This window comes from Tympanuchus pallidicinctus, unplaced genomic scaffold (assembly GCF_026119805.1).
Source record: "Tympanuchus pallidicinctus isolate F22 unplaced genomic scaffold, pur_lepc_1.0 scaffold19, whole genome shotgun sequence".
Taxonomy (NCBI): domain Eukaryota; kingdom Metazoa; phylum Chordata; class Aves; order Galliformes; family Phasianidae; genus Tympanuchus; species Tympanuchus pallidicinctus.
The window spans coordinates 7,867,681-7,885,991 of NW_026294710.1; the positions used below are offsets into that span (position 1 = coordinate 7,867,681).

The following is an 18,311-nucleotide window of genomic DNA, read 5'->3' on the forward strand; positions in this document are numbered from 1 at the left end:
TCTGGCTCTGCCAAATTCTATTTATGGTCCAAAAAATTTATTCCAGTGTTACGTTCTGCTAAATCTTTTCTTTTGCTACGGCAGAAGTTTTAACAAGGCACTTGAGAACAACATTTTCTGTAGCCCGTACTTGCCAATACCATTTTATAAACACTCTGGGCACAATATGTATCCTAAGCATACAGGGATCAAAAGCTCTTGCATTGCTGGAAAAATAAAAATAAAAAAAATTCAAAAACTGCAAAACAGACCAGGGCCCAATTCTGCTTTTACTATGTTCAATAACAAAGAGAATGAGCCATTTTTCTCTTAAACTACTAAAATGCTCTTGAATCATAAGCCCTATCTGTCAGGGTTTTAAGTCAAACATCAGTCTGGAATACAATACTGCCTTGGCTAAAAGATTCTCACAGAAGGGAAGAACAGAGAACAAAGGCAGAAGCGTGTCAAATCAGAGTTATCAGTGGGCAACTACAGTCTATTTTTTTTTTTTTTTTTTTGTAACAAAAGATTTAAGTAATAATAATTTGACCATGCTTCCATCAATTTAAATGGTCTGCCAGATAAATATTTTTTAAGATATGTGTGACGGGCCTTCTATGTAACAATGAATACATTGCAGACTAATGTGCTGACAAGCTCCAGCTCTCTTTCTAGCAGCTGAATTCTTGGATAAAATCATTTTGCAGGGTATGAGCAATGCAGCTCTGAAAATAGCATCACTGCAAAATGAAAGATGGAAGAAAACTCTACAATGCTGATTTATTTCAATGAAATTTCATATTTTATGTTCAGTGTCTATTTTAATGTTTTCATCAGAATTTTCATACCTAATAAAATGTAAAATTATAGAATTTGTGAGCTTAAAAGCCCCAGTATAAATTGTTAAGAGGGAAACAAAAGCAAACAACAACAACAAAACAGAATAATAAAAAATAAGCATTCACAATTTACATCATAAAGTATGCAAAACAGAAAAGTGCTTTGTGGATCCAAATAATAATTTGCCTTTATCACCACCACATGTGCAAAGATGCTTACAAAAAGAAAACACCAATCAACAAGCTGTTTTGCACTGATCTTTAACTATGTTTCTACTAGAAGAATGGGCTGGAGCAGTACTTTTAAAAATCTGTGACTTTATTAATCATGCATAACTCTCTGCATCCAGACATGTGCTGCTAAGAAAACACTAAGAGGTGATATTGCACTTCCCTGTCGTACCAAACACCATCTTTTGACTTCCTTTCCAAAGCACCACTATGAAGGTCCACGTCAACAGATTTTTCCTAACAGTGACAATTTTTAAATAGACTGTAAAATAGAAATTTCAAATGAGAAGGAGCCTGATATTTTACTAATGAGGCTGTATTTTCTAATCAGCATCAGCTGTAAATTTGATATGCTTCCTTCACAGATTTTAGGCTAAAAAATGAGACTGTATGTATGTAAGTGATGTCAAACTCCCCATCTACACTGGTAGAAACAGATGAAAAGGACATATTGTAAATATCTTCCATCCACATTCAGTCACTGATTTATACGGCAGGCAATGCTGCGTACCAAGCCCAGCAACATTCTCACAAAGACCTACACTGGTTAAGTTCACGTGAAGAAACCAAAAACACAGACACCTCAGTTGTGCAAGCCCTAATTCATATGACTCATACAGACTTCCCTGAGCTGTCCTAATGACACCAAAACAGTAAGGATGATTCAAGTGAATAAGAAATAGGAATACACAGCTACACAGCTTCTCTTCTAAAAACGTCCTTGGCTTTTATGCCTGCATACATACGTGTATATATATATATACATATTTATAGTATGTATATTATTCAGTTCTCTGTATATTATTTTTGTCTTCAGATGTTTTATACCAATTTATCTAGTTAGCAGATCTGTCTTGAACGTAATGTATAATTTATTCTCTACTCAATTTATTCTCTACTCAAATACTCAAACATATGGAAAAACAGAGAATGAGTAAAGAGGAAAATTAGAGAAAATAAAATTAGCTATATCCAGAATGATGTAATTGCAGAAATAGCACTATTGATATTGAAAGCTTTTAGTCCCATGTTTGTCAAAAATCAAAATATTTGGCTCTGTAGTCAGCCTTACCTGGAAGCAGTAGATCCATCTCTGTATCAACTGATACTCATTATCAGTAGAAACATCAACACTACTAAGACATGCTGTTCCAAAAGTCTACTTAGGAATTTTAGCATTTTTTAAACCAGTTTTTAAACTCCGGACTATCTGTTTTGGTGCAGGAGAGATAACATGGCAGTAATAGAGTCCCATGCCACCTTTACCAGGGAACATGCAAAACTACATTCACATGACAGTATATTTTCCACAGAATTCTGTATAGAAATGGATGATAAAGAAATAAATAAGCCTATAAAGAAAGAAGTGCATCGTGTACAGTGTTTGTAATAGAAACACTGTGGCTACAAGGACAGGAGAACCGTATATAATGGCATTCTCACGTATCTGCAGTGTGCATGTACAACTGAAATATTTGGAGTTTCTATGTTAAAAGAGCATACATACTAAATTAAGAGCTAATGTATAATAGATGTCTGATAGACAAAACAATGAAAACAATACCTTTTAGCAAAATCTCTAAATGCATATTATCAGCAGGTAAGGCTAAATGATCTTGATCTAAAGATCACGACATAATTATTCCTATTCTTAAATTGTTCATTAAAGGAAGTTTTCAATATTTGCAGTGAAATGTTCCAACAAACGAAGCAACAAATGTGTTTACACCACCTGCTCAGATTTACAATGAGAAATTAAGACTCCCATTTCATACAGCACACACATCCACTTGAAATTCTCTTACATTGCTGGGCAAATATACCAAAACCTTTTTGCCATGTCAGAGGAATAAAATGAATCCAATGCCTGAGAGTCTATCAAACAGGCATTGCTTAAACATTCAGTAATTTTTGCTAAAAATACATCATGCTGGTGTGGTTCTGTATTGGTGATACACACTTCTGAATGCTTTAGTAAAAGCATTTGCTGATGCAGAAGAAACAGATGACTGAAAGAAAAGTGATCGTACAGTGATGAGGAGATGAAATCACAAACTACACAGCCTTCAATATACACATTTTCATACAACAGTTGGGCAGTGCTGCTTCCTCAGCATAACTTTTCAACTACAAGAAAAACAGACTGAAAATAATGGGAAAAGGCAGGTCAGTCAGAACACAGTATCAGCTAATCTTTGCTTCTTCAATTATTAATATATCTTCTTTTCTTCATTTTCTTCTCCTTCCTTTTTTTTTTTTTTTTTCCCCTACTATCTTTAATATTCTTGATATAAAATCCTTCACTTTAAGGGCATTCACTTCTCTTTGTTCTTCCCCATTTGTGATCTGTAGCAGGAAATAAATCCTCCCTAACTGTGAATACTTAAAAGAGATTCAGAAAAATGTTTTCTCTTTCACCTGTTACATCATTACTTCTGCAAAGCAGCTCTCCCTCTATCAATATGTTGTGTTGCCTCCTAAATTAATCAAGCTTTACTTGCACTTCAGTTTCAAAAGGAGAAATGTTACTGTGAAGGATGGACAGGTGCTATATATTGTTTCTATAATTTTTTCAATGGAGTAATAATGAAGAAAAAAGAAAGCTAACAGTAAGTTATTTGTGTAGGACACGAAGATGCTGCTAACACCAGCTAACACCATATTCATAGTTACTTAATAGTTTATAATTAGAATTGCATTAATATAACATGCTTCCCTGTTGACCATTCCTATTATCATGACTGGCAGTACAGGTAAATTCTGAAGGGAAACAGCAAACACAGGCAGACGGGAAAAATAATTTTAAATAAATATCGCATAATGTAATGCTTAGAAGTGATCTGGAGTTCTATTTGAAATTATACAACCTTCTTTTTCTACATTCTTTTTATTTTCACAGGGTTTTGTATTTCCCTCTCTTAAAATCAGATAAAGCTGTGCAGAAGATCAGGCGTGGTTGGTTGTGTATGATACACTTTGGCAATACAGAATGAAGCAATCAGACCCGGGAGCTCAAGCACAGGGGAAGCACTGATTTAAAGCCCCAGCTTTAAATCTTATTTTTATATGATACGTCTTTATAAACAGCAAAAGATTATTTTCTTAAGATAGTTTTCCCTTCGATGAAAGGCTACATGTATTCAATTTAGAAGACGTGGTTATTTTACACTTATCTTTGTATTCCCCAGTAACAGAACCGAAACCCAGAACCGAATCCAATTATAACAACCTAGCAGAAGTACTAAATGGTGAAAATGCATTGCTGGTAATTGCTGTAAACTCATCCTCTGCATGGAGTGAATGAGGGCAATAAATTTCACCCAGCGTTAAACAATGGGGAAGACTCCCATCAGCACTGTTTTTTTCTTATGTAAAATGCATTAAAGTGAGTCATCCGCTTAAAAGTTCCCTACTGATATCTTCAACCCAGCTCAGGCACTAAGGTAAGTGCTTCAACATAATAATAATAATTATAATAATAATAAAAGCAAACAAGGTGTGGAGGAAAAAAATAAAAGGAAGAAAACACGGTCATTAGTTCATAGACCTTATTTCAATCTGTAACCGAATCTCAAAGATGATGAATTGGATTATTTTTGCCCTTGTATTGCCTGCCTTCATTATGTGATCCTCGCACGACCCTGGGCAGCAGTTTCATGCTATTAAGTACACGGTGCTTTAAAGATTGCTGCCTCCAAGGCATGTGAAAGCAGGCTGTGTTCGCACCGACTCCCACCTTCCCTCGCAAAGGTGCTTTTGGGAAGCGCCAATTCCAAGGCCGGCGCTTGGGCTCGTGGAAGGAAACAGTCTCTTAGTTGTGTGGCTTTAAGCTCGCTACAAAAGCCCGGCTTGTGCACATGCGTGCGCACACACGAAACCACACGAACAAACACATACATAAAACAAACCCCGGAGCTGTCAAAACACTCCCGGTGCGCGCTGGCGTGCGGCCAGGTGCGAGTGAACGGAGCTCCGGGCAGAGCCGTCCTTCCTCTCAACAGCCGGCAATATCGACCTGCAGTTCATTTGTAACTAAAATCACTCAAGTTTTAATATATTTTTTTCTGGGTTTTTTTTTTTTTTTTTTTTTTTTTTTTTAGAGCTCCCAAACTCCTGCCAGACCGAAATAACCCCGGTGGGAGGAGGGGGTAGGCTCCGCGTAACTCGAAACTTTCCTCCCGGCGCGGCTCGGCCGCCGGGCAGTGTATATTTAGGAGGCGCAGCCTTCTCCTCCAAAAGTCCGACTGCCACTGGGGGATGGTTCCCCCGGATCCCCTCTTTGCCCAGCCGAACCCCTGAGGCTTTCCCTCTACGCCGCTTCCCACGCAGAGTTACTTTCAGCAGCGCTCGGTACCTCTGTCCCTATCGCCGGGAATGCCCTCGGCCCGGCGCTGCCCCCCGCCCCGTTCCCGGCGCTGCCCCGGAGACACTTACGTGGTGGGCGAAGGGAACGGGCCCTCCGAGGAGTGGTTCATCACCAGGGACTGGAAAAGTGTCAGGCTAAAGACCAGCAGCCAGCCAGCAGCCATCTTCCTGATCGAAGATCGATCCCTCTTTTTTTTTCCCCCTAAGTCGGCGAGACGGTAATAATAAATTCAATTATTGTGCGTGCCGGGTGTGGGGGGGACGCCGGTTTTTAAAGGCTCCTCCGCTGCCCCCGCCCGCCCCCTGGCACAGCCCAGCGATGTGCAGAGAGCGCGGCCGAGGGTGGGGAGGAGGAGGAGAAACGATGGAGATCGGTGGGTGGAGAGGGGGAAGAGAGGAGAGAGCGAGAGAGGCACTCCGCTCTGTTACTCCGGCAGCAGCTCCAGCTTCATCCGATCCGCCGCCATCAGCGCTACTTTTGTAACGGATCCCCGCTCACTCCGTGCGTGTGTCCGCTTCCCTGATTTATCCCCGATTGCGGAGCAGCAGCAGCGGCGGGGGGGGAAGGGGAGGAGAAGGAGAAGGAGGCGGGGTGGGGGCTCTTGAAGGGAGAGGAGAGAAAGAAGAGTTGGCGGCGGGCGGCTTTCTCCCGGCTGCTGCCTTCCTGCCGGCGGCGGGGGCGGGCGGCGGGCGCTGTGCGGCCGCGCTCCTTACATGGAGCGGGGAGCTCCGGGCCGGGCCGGGCCGGGCCGGGCCCCCGGGAGGCGTGCCGCACCTCCGAGCTTCCCGCGCGCTATTTTTAACTGTGCTTCGTGCCTCTTTTAATCCCTATCCCCCTCCTCCTTCTGGAGGAGCAGCAGCCGAACGTCCGGCAGTGTGCCCAGCCTGGGGTGCGTTCATATACTCGTATGTATATGGCCCTCTGGAAGGTCCTCCCGGTGCGGGTCCCCGGGGCTCGCTGCAAGTCCCCAGGATCTTTCCTCCTCAATCATATCTCTAGCGTTTGTACTTTTTTGCAGAGCCCTCGGGCGACTCAGATTGCCTTTCCTTTATGCTCGCATGCACCCTTTTCTGTGGCTGCTATACGTTTTCCATACAAAGTAAACCTGGTAAAGGTTGCTTAGGTAATTTAATAAAGCAATTAAAAGTTCACTAACAGCTTTTCACTAAAATCCCTTTTCCTTCTTTCCTTCTTCCTTCCTTCTGCATTTTTGTTATTAGTCCAACAGGTGGAAATGAAAGACCAGACACTATTCTCGCTATTTTCACATCCATTGTATCAAAGAGTGCCAAAATCTTGAATGTATTAACTCACAACAGCCTCTGTAAAACAGGAAAGTGTTCATCTCTCTTTTAAAGGTGGCAGAAGGACCAAAGCTGAGACAAATGGAGAATTGAGTGTTTGCATTGCCTGGGCTCCACGCCAGCATGATATTTCAGTTGCAATCTGTAAACCATGCAGTCACTCATCCACATTGTTTCTGGATTGGAGCTGGCACTTCAGAGCTGGTGGGAAGAACTCCCAGTTGTCGTCACCTATCCACCTACCTGTAGGCACGTAGGATTTAGGGTTCAGTTGCAAATCTAAAATAGCAATTTCTAAAACAGTAATGCAACCCGTAAATTCATACAGTCAGAGTAGTATCTACAGTCCAGCCCCGGGTTGCAACAGGCCATTCTGCTTTGCCACATCATGTAGATCCACACTTCAGATCCAGCTATAACTTCTCATCCAAACACATCTGCTGTGCTAACAGGGTGCAGGGGCACCAACGATCTCTGCTATAAGGTGCAGTGGGCAACTGCAGAGCCACAGGTATGGGGTAATTTACTTGACAGGCATACTGCTTCATAGGGTTCGCTGAGATGACGTCCAAGATGGGGAAAAGACTTTGCAAGTGGCATAAAGGATTGGAGAAATCCATGGGGCAAAGTGTCTTAAAATGTGGTGTGGTTCAGGTCATACGAGGCTATGGCAACTTCTCTGAGTGTAATTTAAGTCATCTCCTCCCTCTTGTGGCCCTCCTCTGTTTAAGGCTAGTACTACCCAACATATAAAGGGCATCAGTTCATTTCTGAACATGAATATTCCCCCAAAATTGCTGGTTCTGCTGCTTGCTAGCATCCTCAAGGTCAACATGAGTTCATGCCTGAACTCTGCTGGGATCTTCTATGTTCTCCTATTAGAATACCTACGGCCTATTTGGTGATGGATTAACACTCTAACCTTACCCAGTCAGAATAAGGAATGGAAATGCCCCACATGGCAACTTGCCCAACAGAAGAACACAACATTCCCTCAGCTCATCTCCGTCCAGCAGGAAAAGTGCTCATGTCAATTCTCAGCTGTTTTCCCCATGTAGGCCCATACGCTGCTGGCCAAGCTATGGTCACGGGGCTGGCAAGGAGGTGCTCTGTACACCTCCCACTGAAATGGATGTGCAGGAAGGATACATGGATTGGTCAGAGCTGAGAGGGTGCAAATGGCTGTGCCAGCCCACATGAGAAATGGTTTGGATGGGTAAACAAGAGCGCTCTCACTCAGACATACTGTTTCAATATAAAATACAGGAGGCAAAGAAAAATCAAAGAATGGTAAAATAAAATATTAAATACCAATGTAGAAGGTTATACAGAACTGCTTTTTTTTTTTTTTTTTTTTTTTTTTTTTTTTCCACTAGTGATGCTGCATCCATCATTTATAGAGCTCCTTAGGGCAGTAAGTATTGTGATTTATAATTCTAACAAGTTCTTTACTACAAGAGTGGTGAGGTGCTGGAACAGGCTGCCCAGAGAAGTTGTGGATGCCCCATCCCTGGAGGTGTTCAAGAACAGGTTGGATGGGGCCCTGGGCAGCCTGGTCTAGTATTAGACATGGAGACTGGTGGTCCTGCATACAGCAGGGGAGTTGGAACTTGGTGATCCTTGAGGTCCCTTCTAACCCCAGCTCTTCTATGATTCTATGAGCAGCAGAAACTCATGGCTAGCGAAGCAACAATGCAATGCATGGGTGGTTTGGAACCCCATGTAGCAGGGTAAGCTCCAGCTTGTGACTGTTTCAGCAGTGCCAATACATTGTAATGATAGCTGAAATGCAAAAAAGGAGCTGGAGAAAAATACTGCTTTTTTATTGCAGCACTGTTTGAAACATCAAATCTATGGTATTCTTTACTGCTGAATAACAAGACTCCCTGCAAGGTACTAACCTCACAATGAACTCCACTTAGGTGTAGGTGAATGCCTCCCTGGAGCATGGTAAAACTCAGGGAAGAAGAAGGGTGTCAATGTGTAGCTGCAACATGGAGGGGGAATGTTCAGGTTAGCTCTGAGAAAGCTGACTGAGGCACAAGAAGCAGCAAGAGCTGGAACACAGAGCTCAGCACCTGTGCCACCTATGTGGTATTCATGGGAAGGCTCAGATCTGTGATACACAACTCAAGTTCAGCCTGCAGGCTTTACAGGATTTACAGGCAAGCGTGGACTGGAGCCTAGTTTTGAGAAAAGCTGGAGTCAAATAACTATTTAGCTTCAAAATGAAATGAGTCTTGAAGCTAGCTTTTGAATTATTGTCCTGATTTTAATCTGAAAATCTGGAAATCAATGTTATGTACAGAGAATAAAAGGGTGTAGGAACTCCAGTAATACTGTATTATTTACTATTTTCTCACTCTTTTGTTCCACATTATGCTTAAAATGCTTAAAATACATTTACTTGTCAGATATTTAATGAAGATGCATAATGTTTAGAAATGCTGACCTCATCATGACCTCATCATGACTCATGGGTATGAATAAATGTGCTCCAATGAGTTCCTGCTGGCTTTGACAGGAAGGTGTGACTGACTTAATACATAATTTTAGCAGAATTAACATTCTCAGTATCTCTTCATTGTCCTGTAATCTAGGAAAATAAAAAGGTAATTTCGTCATGAAATTTTGAAAAGTCATTAAAATCTCCTAAGTGATCAATTTCTTAACATTTGATTATTAGAATATTTACATATGCAGACACTTTTAGAAGAGTATTTCATATATATGGTTCCTACTTCATGATAGTGTTGCACTGGAGTTATTCTTATAATTCATCTTGTTAAGGTTCCTGAAGATCTATTACAACTGACAAGACTTCTTTTATAAGCACTTAAATATAGACTTGAATGACAAACCACAAAAGTAAATCTTTCTTCATTCTTACTTCACCTCATTCTAAATTTATTACCTGTCATATCTGATGGGATCTTTCTTTGAAGGAGCATAGGGATGACAAGGATTGATATAATGACAGGAATCTTACAAATAATTTGCTTTGCACCTACTGGAATTACTGAGAATCTTTCAGTTGACCTTGATGGTTCTTATGCCAGAAATAGAAGTTCCAATGGCAAAAATAAAAAAAATTATTCTGCATCCAAGTTTTCTCAACTTCTCTTGTGTATCAGTAAGAAGAATTAATTTATGATCAAGTTTTTTTTAATTTAATTTCAGTTTCTGGATATATTATGTATATTTTCATAAATTATTTTCACTGTTATAAATCCAGCATAAGAGGTGGTACAGTTAGATTTTCTGTCTGTGAACCATTTAGAAAACAAACAAACAACAACAACAAAAAGCAGATTCCATATTAGAACTAGATTAAAAGTTTTATTAATCTTGTTTCCTGCTTGTACTTCTCCACTAATCAGTGCTGCCATAAAACCTTTGGATAAAAGGTTTTGACTTGACATATACAGAAATCAGTTACAGCACAGAGTGATTCGGTGTATTTTTTTAATATTTTTTGTTTAGATCAAACAATGTTGTAATGGTTATTACTCTCAATGAGCACAATCTGCAATGCAGTAAGCACACTTGAACTTTGTGGTTGAGATAAGTATTTTGGTAGTTGGGCCTACAACTCTCACTCAACTGAGCCAAACTTTGCTCACTGAAATACTTTAAAATATGGCAAGGTCTTACTCACTGCCACAGTATCACCAGAATATCATCTTGTTCCTGGCACACTGTATCTTCTTTATGTATTTATGTTATACAGGGCAGGAAGGGCTAATCTTGCTGAATAATTTTTACTCTTTGATTGTGCAGGGGTGACAACGAGAGTGCAGACTGCCTGATCACAAATTCTAATTTAAGGGAAAAAAATACTCCTATTTAAAAGTGCAGTAGATGAAAATGCAAGATCTGGCCCGTTGCGAGTGAGAGAAATTGTTTTTCATATCTGAATTGAATAGACTTCTGTATTAGAAAAACTTTATAAGTTACACTGAGTTGAAAGGTAGGGTTTGGTTGTTTTTTGACAATGCTGTTAAATCAACAGTAACCTGGGGGTAATTGTACTCAAATTTGTAGCCAAGCATCAGAAATATTCTCTCTCTGAATACTGAAGAAAACTATCCTAGAGCAATGTGCCAGACATGTAAAACTTCATCCACTTAAAAAGGAAGGATAACATAAATTTCACTCATTTGTCATTGATTCTGGTACATCTTCACATGGCAGTAGTACAATGTGGAGATAGAGGTTTGATTTTGAAAGCCTCTCTGTTCATCCAGGTGTTATAATACCACTAAGTTAGGAAGGAAAATTAACTTTTTTTTCAAGCATCACTGTATTGTATTTTACTTTGTAATGTAGAAATGCTCGTAAATCTCGTGGTACTGTTGTGACACCATTCACTGAATTGTAAGTGTCAGTAATCTTGCTGGAGAAAACCCTTAATTATAAGTGTTAAAACATAGTATGTTCTGGGCTTGTAAAGAAGTATAACTGTAAGAACAGTCTTACACAAATAACATTTATGCTTTATATAAGGAAATAACTGAGTGACAAAATATTTCTGTGTAACTCTGTTTTCCTCACAGCCCACCTATTCTAATTTGGTTTATTCTGTCCTTTGCATTGCCTTTGAGCAGATAGATATTGGTGATTTTTTAAACTAAAATGTATACATATATTTCTTCTTTCAAAAGAGATGACTTCCCCTCAGATCTACTCACAACAAGATTTTCACCCTGTGAGATCAATTTACTCCAGTAGAGGCTTTTCTAAATGAAAGAATGCCACTGTCCTGAAACTTAGCCTAATGCAACTTCAGAGGACTAAAAGTTCTATAATCTTAATCATAGGTCTAAAAAAGTTCCATCATCCCACTGGAAAGAGAGGATACCTGCCTACTGAGGTGGCAATCAGAATAATCATACTAAATCACTTCTAGCTAAATGAAGGGAATCCACCTCACTATCTCATACCTACTTATCCTCTCTTACCTAATTAGCCAGGTGGTTATGGAAGCTGCATTCTGAAGTATTGCTGAGATTTTAACTAGCAATATTCTTTCAAAAGAAAACATTATTCCTCGTGTCCTTCAATACATCTGGACTGTCTGTTTTAGTAAATGTCCTTGTCCTGTATACTCATCTTTCATTTGTTCCTAATCTTCTTAATGTACTAGTGGAAATAGGGATATATTGTCATTTCATAAAGGTTGAATCTTAAGCTTTCTTTTTTTTTTTTTTTTTTTTAGAAGTGGCAAATAATTATATTGAATTCAACCTTACTTGATATCTGTACACACCTATTGTCTACTTATGTCAAATACTTAACTCTTAGCTTTTACAAATGTGCACTTCTATGAGATGCTGAGTTAAGGAGAAAATTCTAGCAGATGTAGCTTGATATTATGAAAGATGTGAGTCCCAGACAAAAAGTCTCACTAGAAGTCTGTGATTGTGGAAACAATTGTGATCAATCTCCAGAAGTCTGGAAAAACAACTGGAACCCTTTTCTTTGTTGTTGTTGTTTTTCCTTTTTTTTTTTTTTTTTTTTTTAAAAAATAGCAACCATTTTTTTCCATGGCTCTGACAACCAGTCGGGCCCAACACTCCCTCACTGCTGTTCTCTCATGCAGTTCAGGAACAGATGCTTCTTTTGGAAGTTCAGCAGGAAGAGTTAAGACTTAGTAGGCAGGCAAATGGAATCTGATTCCCTGCTTTTGGCATCAGTTTTCACTGTTCTCATACTGCACTTGGTGGCAGAATGAACCTGTAATAAGGAAAAAAAGTTTTCTTTTGTCTCAGCCAATAATTAACAACAGTAAGTAGTGTGTTTTTATTTAACTCTTATGTGGTTTATCCTTGCAGCTGAGAATGATAGCTTGAGAGCACATGAGCACTGGTATCTCTGAACAAGGTATTGAGCATGATCAAAGAACAATATTTCTCAGATTATTTGCCTCCACTAACATTTTGCTGAATGGTGTTTGCATTCACTGTTGGATCACCAGCCTTTTGATGCTTTTAAGTTTAACAACTTGTCAAAACTAGTGGTATAAGCTCCATTTGTAGCACATGGATGTTGACGAGCACCTCTAGAGCATGATACGTCTCGTCCTAAAATAGGTGGTTTGAGACGGTATCATGTAAACTGCTTGGTCACTAATAGGGATGCAAAAATAACTCAGAAGCCTTATGGAGCAGGGAAGAGATGGAGAAAAAAAGTGAGGATGACAGAAAATTGAGGAAAATAAAGAGTTAAGAACAGGAAAGCATAAATGAAAAAGGAAAGGTATGCATATGGAAATAAAGACAAAACAGTCAATTCATATGTCATAAAAGGGAGAGGAGGCAAAGAAATGAATAGGAAGATGAAATATCAAAGGGAAGGAAAACAGTGATTAAAAGTTAGAGATGCAGGTAAGTGAGAGAGATAACAAGAGAAAGGGGAAAGGGAATTCTGGTAGAAGTTTGGTCCACCAATACTGTTGTGCACATCTCTTTGTTTTAATCTTAAAAGATGCTATACTAGGAATCCAAAAAAAAAAAAAAAAAAAAAGTATATTCAGCAAATCTTTGAGTATGTCAGGAGAGACTTACATGACATTGATGTGCTACGCTGTGGCAGATGAGAAGCCAGGTGGCCCCATTATCTGGGATTGGGCCAAAACTAATATGTTTTGTCACTAAACAGAGGTTAGGAGCTCAGATTACAGTCCACGTAGCTTTGAGTTTAGGAGTACAAGACTTGCTACTTGGTCTCAGGATGAAGACAACTCATTCACTCACTGCTGTGTACAGTACAGTGTACCTCCGTCTGATAATGCAGTGCTTGCTAGATATTTCACACAAACTGCAAAACCTGTTTAAGTTCAACTTATATCACTTGTTCTGTGCAGGTACACATAGTTCCTAATGAGAGAAGCTGGTTGCATAGATTATAGACATGCTGAGAACACTTGTGAAATAATAAAATAATAAATGTTTATAATATTCCTTCTCATAAAAGCATGATGGGAGAGAAACTCTCTCATCTTTTTCATGGTTTATTAAAAATCTTTAATTGTCTGTTCTTAAAAATCAAATTCAGCTTTAAAGTGAAAAGGCAAAAGATAAAAGCAGTTCTGGGTAAACATACATGTCTTATCAACCCCAGTCTATAACTGAAACAAAGGAACTGATTTTAAAGTTACATATCAAACTCCTGCTGTCATTCTAATAGCAAGTGAGTAGTTTTATGTTGTCAGAAAATGTAAAATAAATTTCTTGTATGTGCCCATAATATCTATGCCAGTCTAATTCTCTTTAGAATCATACCCCATTAAACTCTGTAATAACAATGTCAGTTACTCATTTGGGTTAATACCCCCTTTACTTTCCACGCTGTTTCACAACCCATAATATATTGGTATGGTAGTGTTAATCTCCTGTGTTATTATTGGCTCTGCAGAGTCTATGGCTCCATGCAAAGCAAAAAGGGCAGTTCTGCACATTACACTCCAAATGCTGGGATTAATTATGTTTAGACTTTGCATTGCACTTGCAGATGTTACTAATTACTGCCACTCCTAGTTTAATAACTGTTTCTATAGTAACTGAGAATTTAAAGAAGATGTAAGCGTGAAGTAAGTTTAGTAGCTTTGTTCTAAAAGGAGAAAAGCAATCTGACACCAAAAATTAAATAAATCTCCAGATCCAAAGATCAACAAAATGTAATCACATAAGGGATATACAAGTTCTCAGATGATACCAGTGAATTTAAATGATTAAGGTAGCAATCTGTTCTCACTTGACCCTTTTAAGTTTAATCCTAGCTTGTACTTTTTGGTGCAGTCTAGAAAGCCCCGTGAATCAGAGTGCCTGCAATACAAGCACTGAAGTAGCTGTGTCCATCTTCACAATCACAGATTTAGTAGGTACACTAAGTACACTAGCAGTGGTGGGGGTTTAGAACGTAAATTTTTAGAAACCTAGATCTCTATTGCTTGAAAGAAATGAGTGTTTATTATAGAAGATTTTTGTTGATTGCTATTTTTTTTTTTTTTTGTGAATTATAAATTATCCAAGTTATTCTGTACCCTAAAATTGAAATCCAGCTTTTTACAATGACTGCTCATACATCTACAAGAACTCTTGTAAAGTGCATCAGCTAATACACTCATTATTATCTCTTAGTCAGCTCTAAATGTTATCTTTAGAAAACATTCTAAAAACATCTAGCTATATTATACTGGTTAGTGAAGATAAAAAATAGTTTATATCTATGCAAATCAAGTGAAAGTAAAAGCAACTACTGATAAATTGCTAAATATTGCAACTTGAAACTATTTGAAAAAAAAAAAGATTATTTTGATATTTCAAAGCAATATGCTGAAACATATCAAAACATTTTCAAGAGCTTTTCAAAGAGCTTTTCAAGTATTAATTCACATTTCTAATCACTGATTCTTAAAAATAATCAAAAATAAAACAGAGAAAGTATGATCATTGATAAAATCCACATTTTCTTAGAATGTTTTCTTCTTTTTCATAGAACCCATCTATGTTCTGTGTGCAAAATAAACTCTTCTGAAGGACATAAGTAGTAGTCTTTGCAATGCTTAATTCCTGCTGAAATCTGGCTTCAGAGTTTGAGTAGACCAGAAATGGTGCCCAGTTTGTGTCTAAACTTCTTCATAAAGGTACAAAACACTGCAACTTTTTGTCTGTATAAATAGTCCAATATTTAAAATTGTCATCACAGCATCTAGATGGATGATAAAGCACATGATAAGTAATAATAACCCAGGGCATAAAAATCATGAAAAATGTAAGAAATATCTGCCTGAGGGGAAGAGGGCACTATAGAGGGACCTGGATAGACTGGATCGATGGGCCAAGGCAAACTGCAGGAATTTCAATAGGACCAAGTGCTGGGTCCTGCATTTTGGTCACAACAACCCCAGGCAACCCTACAGGCTTGGGGAGGAGTGGCTGGAAAGCTGCCTGATGGAAAGGGAGCTTGGTGTACCGATGGACAGTCGGCTGAATACGAGCCAGCAGTGTGCCCAGGTGGCCAAGAAGGCCAATGGCATCCTGGCTTGTATCAGGAATGGAGTGGCGAGCAGGACTAGGGAAACAATCCTGTCCCTGTACTCAGCATTGGTGGGGCCTCACCTCACCACTGTACTGCTTTCAGTTTTCATAGAATCATAGAATCATAGAATCACCAAGGTTGGAAAAGACCTAAAAGATCATCCAGTCCAACTGTTCACCTATTCCCAATAGCTCCCACTAAGCCATGTCCCTCAACACAACATCCAGCCTAGTTTTGGGCATCTCAGTAAAGAAGGGACAATGAAGAGCTGGAGCAGGTCCAAAGAAGGGCAGCAAGGCTTTTGAAGGACTTGGAGAATATGCCCTGCAAGGAGCAACTGAAGGAACTGTGGCTGTTTAGTCTGAGGAAGAGGAAGCTGAAGGGTGACCTTATTGCTCTCTTGCAGTATCTGAAAGGTGATTGCGGTGAGAGCAGGATTGGTCTCTTCTCACTGGTGACAGGTGACAGGATGAGGGGAAATGGCCTCAAGTTGTGCCAGGGCAAGTTTAGGTTGGATGTTAGGAAACACTTCTTTATGGAATGCGTTGTTAAGCACTGGAATAGGCATCTCAGGGAGGTGGTTGAGTCACCATCCCTGAGTGAGTTTAAAAACTGTTTGGATGTGGTGCTCAGAGACACGATTTAATGGAGGGTTGTTAAATTTAAGGTAATATGGTTAGGTCATGGTTGGACTCCATGATCTTTAAGGTCTTTTCCAACCTGTGTGATTCTATGATTCTATAATTCTAAGAAATAAATTCTGTAAAAAAAGACACAATGCTTAAGAGGATAAATCTGGTCTAAGAGTTTTCTTTTTATAACACAGATCAACATTTTTGCAATGAGCTGGGAAATTCCTTTAGGACCAAAGCATGTTCTGCTTCCCACACTGCTCCTTGCAGTAGAAATCCTCTTTGAGGAGATAAAGTTCCCTTCTACAGGAAGCTGCTGCTATTTTTTTCTTTTTGTCTGGCACCATGGATTCATAGATGCACACTACCTCTAGGCCAGCTGAAGCAAGTCTTATAGAAAAATCTCCCTGGGGGCTGTCTGAGAGCACACTGAGATACCTGCTGAGAAAAAAGGAGCACCACTGGTAGGCAGGAACCACTGCTTATTCCTTCTTGGAAACAGAATTCCTTTCTTTAATTTGACCTTGGAAAAAACTGCTGTCCTTGTCTAGCCTTTTCTTCTGGCCAATCTCCTAAGATGTGCTTTCTAGGCATAAAAAGAGATGAGAGGGAGATCATTTCTGAAAACATGAAAAGTCTGAGGAAAACACTATAAGGAGAACATAACCTTGAAGTACATGGATAGAGGAGGCTGAAAACCCAATGTGGGGCCAGAAAAATGAAAAAGAGTAATTAAAATGTAGTATAGCAGTCCTGAAGATGAAAAATGCATATAAGTACTAAGTATTTTTCTTTGTAACAGAAGCCCTGCTCAAAATCAATGGGGAAAGGATAGCTTTTATTTGAGTGGCAATTTGCATATTAATATTGTGATAGCATTATGCAATAGTATATAAGACAGATTGAGTAAATAAAGACTGTGACTAAACATTTCAGCTTTTCCCCATGTCAATTCAAAATAAAATTGGCAGAATGTCACACTGTAGGCTTGTCCTTGATTTGTTTTCAGGAGAACATTAATTGATGTGGTCCCATGTTTTGATATGTGATTTACAAACTGTGTAACTTGAGGGGTGATTACAGCCAGGCTAGCAATCTGTATGCCAAGCCTGATTTCAGTGAACTGTCCTGGGTATTTCTCTCAAGAAATCATGGCATTCTGTACGTGTGGGAGACAATATTAAGCAATGGTAATCAGCAGAACAGTTTTCTGTTAGTGTAGCAGGAGGGAGTATTCTGAAATAGCTAGTGCATCTGCTTGGTAGCTATTTTCTTCTCAAGCTGGAAAAATCTCCAATGTTTCAAGTAACATACTCACATTATACCCAAAAGTGTAGAAATTTTCACAAAGAACATTCTGTATTTTTGTTAAAATCTGTTTTCTCAAAGCAACCAAAAGGAATGGAAGAAGAATTTATACAATCACAAAAAGTTAAGAAATCCATTTACTTCTTCCCTAATACTTTAAAAATTGCTTTGCAAAACTCTTGTAACCCAGAATTTTTCAAGTTATAGTTTAATTCCTAAGCACTCTAGAGTGGCTCAATCACGACCTTAAATACTGAGGCTGGTCAAAAATTCTAGTCCACATACTGCCCTGTGTTACAATAATATCTAATTTTTCATCTTGTTTTCTAGTATTTTTTTCTAATTTTTATAAAAAATATTTTTAATATTTTTTTCTAATATTTTTTCATTTACTGAAAAATGCTTGAGAGGACAAATTTTTAGAAGCCTTTTTTTTTTTTTTTTTTTTTTTTTAATAACTGTGCTCTTAAAAGAGCTGTGGAGAGTTTGTCCATCAAAGTGGAAGCAACATGGCTGTTAATATTTTCAATTGGAGGCCACATCTGGTACAACAGCTTTACAGGTTAATTTCCCGTCATTATAGATCATTTTAGCTCACACATAAAAA

General features: G+C 38.8%; 1 protein-coding gene across 12 annotated transcripts in view; it reads right to left on the reverse strand.

Annotated features, from left to right (window-relative positions):
* The window catches only part of CACNA2D1 (calcium voltage-gated channel auxiliary subunit alpha2delta 1), a 354,437-nt gene extending 348,351 nt beyond the window's left edge, over window positions 1-6,086 (reverse strand). For 5 of the 12 annotated variants that reach the window (XM_052680852.1, XM_052680851.1, XM_052680850.1 and 2 more), the window contains exon 1: window positions 5,487-6,080. In XM_052680852.1, coding sequence (XP_052536812.1) covers window positions 5,487-5,581 — 95 coding nt within the window. In that variant the 5' untranslated portion in view covers window positions 5,582-6,080. Of the gene's footprint in view, window positions 1-5,486 lie in introns of all 12 variants that reach the window. The other 7 variants (XR_008206210.1, XM_052680854.1, XM_052680853.1 and 4 more) reach the window with 4 other exon arrangements.
* Window positions 6,087-18,311: the final 12,225 nt, after the last annotated feature.